This window comes from Rhipicephalus microplus, unplaced genomic scaffold (assembly GCF_043290135.1).
Source record: "Rhipicephalus microplus isolate Deutch F79 unplaced genomic scaffold, USDA_Rmic scaffold_251, whole genome shotgun sequence".
Taxonomy (NCBI): domain Eukaryota; kingdom Metazoa; phylum Arthropoda; class Arachnida; order Ixodida; family Ixodidae; genus Rhipicephalus; species Rhipicephalus microplus.
The window spans coordinates 208,237-212,476 of NW_027464822.1; the positions used below are offsets into that span (position 1 = coordinate 208,237).

The window sequence follows — 4,240 nt, forward strand, 5'->3', positions numbered from 1 at the left end:
TAAAGAATACAACTTTCAGAATGAGCAAAACTGCTTGGTTTGACCAAAGTACAAAGAGGTGCGATTTATACCACATCGATCCATTTATTGAATTAAAAATTACGCTGGCATTAGATAGAATATCGGAAACTCTAATTGACCGATTGAGGCTAGGCACGGCATACACAAAAACATTTGTTTTTTTTTTTTTCTTTGCACAGACACGGCAGAGCTGAAAGTCCCGAATGCGAATGCGGATTGATAGATGAAGACGTATGTCACCTTCTCGTAGACTGTCCACATCACGAGACGCCGTCTTAAGTCCGAACAGTTGGCATTAGACCGCAGACCGTTTAACATGAAGAAACTTCTGGGTCCGTGGCCTACTCGAGTTTTACAGTCGCACGCTTTAAAAGCATCAACACGTTCTTTACAAGACAGCGGGATTGCTGATAAGTATTAAGAAATAACGAACTTTCATTTGTAACAAATGTACTTATTATGTACAGTATCACGTGACTCTCATCATGTGTGTGTTGTGAAATGAATGACGTGTCGACAATTATGTACACACGAGCGAATGCATCTTTATACGGACCAGACGTGTGCTCTACTGTTTTGTGCTGGTGGACCGAATATTATCGAGGGACATTATATCAGAGACTTCATTCATTGACTTTCGAACATTTACTTACCATTGTGTTCTGATATGTGCGTATAAGTGTAAGTGTGTCTTTGCATATCTCTGCCCGAGTTTTCTACTTTCCATGCACTGCTTTGTACGTTTTGCTTCAAGATACGTGTTCAAGTTTAACTCAACGGCCAAGGAGTAGCCGGCGCCATAATGGTGCGCCGACATCTCCTTACATATCATATCAATAAGAAAAAAAGATGCGCGCCAATGCCCATCTATTGTATTCCCTTCTCACGTGCCCCAATACCAAACTGCGCGTGCCATTTCTGTGGTGCAAGTGTGTTTAAGTAGTCGCAGTTTCATCTTTCACAATCATGAGGGTTCCCATATTGAAAGTATTCCTTCCCCGAACTTGTGGCAGGGACGCACGATGCGAAATTACAAAATGATCGCGCTTGAAAGCTTCATACAAATGCACTGTCGACCCGCCGAACATAGTCAGTAATCTAAAACAAAGCGGAAATAAACGGTGCGTCCGCTCATTCATTTAAGGTAAGTTTCCCACCACATTCCGAATGGAACGTACCACTCATTTGTGCCTAGCACAGGCGCATTTGTTCTTTCGAAGAGAACACAGTGTTCCGCTACACCGTGTGATTATGTAAACGTCAAGCCGAGCAGTGTCGTTTGCTGGCCGGCCTGGCTATGTTTCTTTCGGCGACGCGCAAACGGAGCACTCGGTGCGAAAACGGGAAATGCCCATACCTCGTGTCGACCGCCTTTCTTTACTGGATTTCGTACTTCTTTGTGCACTATATAAATCACCTGCGTGGTACCCCTGTCATGCGTACGCACAGTTTTGTTTTTTCCTTCACTCGGGCTGTCGATACTTTGCTTTCGGACAATAATTAGCATGCAGTCCGCCGCCACGCTTTTCTGCTTCTACAGCTATTGTCACATGCGTCTATATATTTCTCCCCTATCTTTTCTTGCATCAATGCTTCCGCACATTTTTCACCGCGCCACGCACTTTAAGCTACATTCACTCCTCCTACAGTCTCGAAACGGGCCTGCCCTGCGCTCTCAAGAAATAAATGCCCCAATTTCGTAAACAAATGAATGGCGTGGCAGAGAAGGAACTCTGCGCTGTCTGATGAATGTGGCTGTACCCTTCACATCGGGCGGCAGCTATCACCACCTAGCCATAATGCTGACCTAACAAACAGCTACATTTATCTTGTTTTTTTTCTCTCTTTAAATAGTGAAGTATAGGACCGCGGTGCTTTGCAGTGAATGGTTTAGTTTTCACTCTTGCCTTGACTTTAGCCACCAATAAGATAACCACCTTCTAGTTAATTCTACCCGCCTAAAGTCTATTTTGCCCTCCCCCGTCTCTAAACCCCGGTGCTTTTGAAAAACTCTGCGCCATCATTCTAAACTATAAGGTGAAGCCCTTTACATAGCATTATCAAGTGTTCGGCAGTTTCCTTCTCTCCGCATGCACTGCATACCGTGTATACCCCTTCATATTTGGCCCGACATGTCGGAGTTGCTCGGGCAAGCGCTGACGCGAGTTTCCTATTCTATCATTTCCCAAGAGCTGAACACACTCGAGTTCATGTTACCTTTTTTTGAGAGAAGCGGCCACCTTCCCCCTGTTTTTTTTTTTTTTTTAATTACCACGCTCCTGGTTTTGTTTTCCCTCCATTACCGTACTTGTGGCACTTTTCTCCGCGCACTCGGTCTTCTCTAATTTACCTGTTCAACCTCCCCGAGCACACACGTCGAGCGCGGCACACCAACGCTCCTGCTAGCGGTGTTCAACAGAGAGAAGAGGATGGATTCGGAGCCGAATCTCTCAGCACAACCCCTATGCCGACGCAGACAATTTGGGTGGCTCTGAGAAGAGCCGTTGATTTGTCGTTGCTCGCTGTGGCCCACGACGCACGCCTACTTGGAGCTGGTGTACTTGGTGACGGCTTTTGTACCCTCGGACACCGCGTGCTTGGCCAGCTCTCCGGGCAGCAGCAGGCGCACCGCGGTCTGGATCTCCCGGCTCGTGATGGTCGAGCGCTTGTTGTAGTGAGCAAGGCGTGACGACTCGGCGGCGATACGCTCGAAGATGTCGTTCACGAAGCTGTTCATGATGGACATGGCCTTGCTGGAGACACCAGTGTCGGGGTGCACCTGCTTCAGCACCTTATAGATGTAGATGGAGAAGCTCTCCTTCCTGCGGCGCTTCTTCTTCTTCTTGTCCGTGGCGCGCACATTCTTCTGCGCCTTGCCGGCCTTCTTGACGGCTTTGCCAGACGGTTGGGGAGGCATGATTTCACACAACACGCACGCGAGACCAGAGTCGAATGCGCGTGTCCCCCCGTCTCGCCGCGCTTAAATATGAGCGAGGGGTGTTGACGAGATCAGCACAACGCGCGCGCCCCATTGGTTCGCACGGCTTCTCTCTCTCACACTCTCATCCGTTCCCCGCGAGCGGCGGCGCGCGATGGTGGCAACGGAAACCATTCGAGCACGGCTCTCATCTCAGAAGGCAGCAGCTTTGATTCGCTCGCAGGATTTCAAGCTGGACGGTTGTGCCCTCGCGATCTCCGACTTCAGCGTAGCTCCCGCCGACTGGTTCGCCCTCCGCGGTCTCCTGATGCCGTGTAGCTCTCGCATTGTGGCACCCCGCCCTTGGACTGCTTCGACCGGATCCCCACTTTCCTATCTCCTTCTTTTTCCTCTCGTTGGCTGTCTTCTTCTGCTTCTACTTTCCTTCTATCCTTTTTATCCCTCCTTAACCCCACCCCTATAAGGCACTGCGCCGTGTCGCCTGAAGGCAGACAGAAATTAGGTGCCTTTTTCCTCTTCATTGTAACCACTACCACCAGCAGCTTTCTTGTTTTCGGCAACCGGCGTCGTACCAAGCGAAAAGCAACACCATGTCCGGACGTGGCAAGGGCGGCAAGGCGAAAGGCAAGAGCAAGACCCGTTCTAGCCGCGCGGGGCTTCAGTTCCCCGTGGGCCGTATTCACCGCCTCCTACGCAAGGGAAACTACGCCGAGCGCGTCGGAGCTGGCGCTCCGGTCTACCTGGCTGCCGTACTCGAGTACCTGGCCGCCGAGGTGCTCGAGCTGGCGGGCAACGCCGCTCGTGACAACAAGAAGACCCGGATCATCCCCCGTCACTTGCAGCTCGCCATCCGCAACGACGAGGAGCTGAACAAACTGCTTTCCGGCGTCACCATCGCGCAGGGCGGTGTGTTGCCCAACATTCAAGCCGTGCTTCTTCCAAAGAAGACGGAGAAGAAGGCGTAAGCGAGCACCCCTTCCGCGCGCTCGCCGCATTCCCCAAACGGTCCTTCTAAGGACCACCCAAACAGGTGACGCGGCCGTGTTTCGCTTCGCAGTCACGATGGCTCTGTTCGTACCCTCAAGCGTGTTTGTTTTTCTATACTTTATATATATTTCCTCGCGACATCAGTTAGCCACAAGTGCGCGACGCCAAATGCTGCAAAGAGACAACCAAATCACGCAGCTCGGCACCGAAAAAGACAGAAAAGAGCATGTAAGCGTTGTCATTTCTCATTAAAAAAAAAAAAAAAAAAAGCTCCACACGTAACCGTCTATCCTT

At 50.2% G+C, this 4,240-nt stretch overlaps 1 protein-coding gene across 1 annotated transcript; it reads left to right on the forward strand.

Annotated features, from left to right (window-relative positions):
* Positions 1-3,146: 3,146 nt before the first annotated feature.
* Positions 3,147-3,986, forward strand: LOC142792863 (histone H2A-like). Its single transcript, XM_075885690.1, has one exon. The coding sequence runs from the start codon at positions 3,550-3,552 to the stop codon at positions 3,922-3,924; it is 375 nt and encodes a 124-aa protein (XP_075741805.1). The 5' UTR covers positions 3,147-3,549; the 3' UTR covers positions 3,925-3,986.
* The last annotated feature ends 254 nt before the right edge of the window (positions 3,987-4,240 follow it).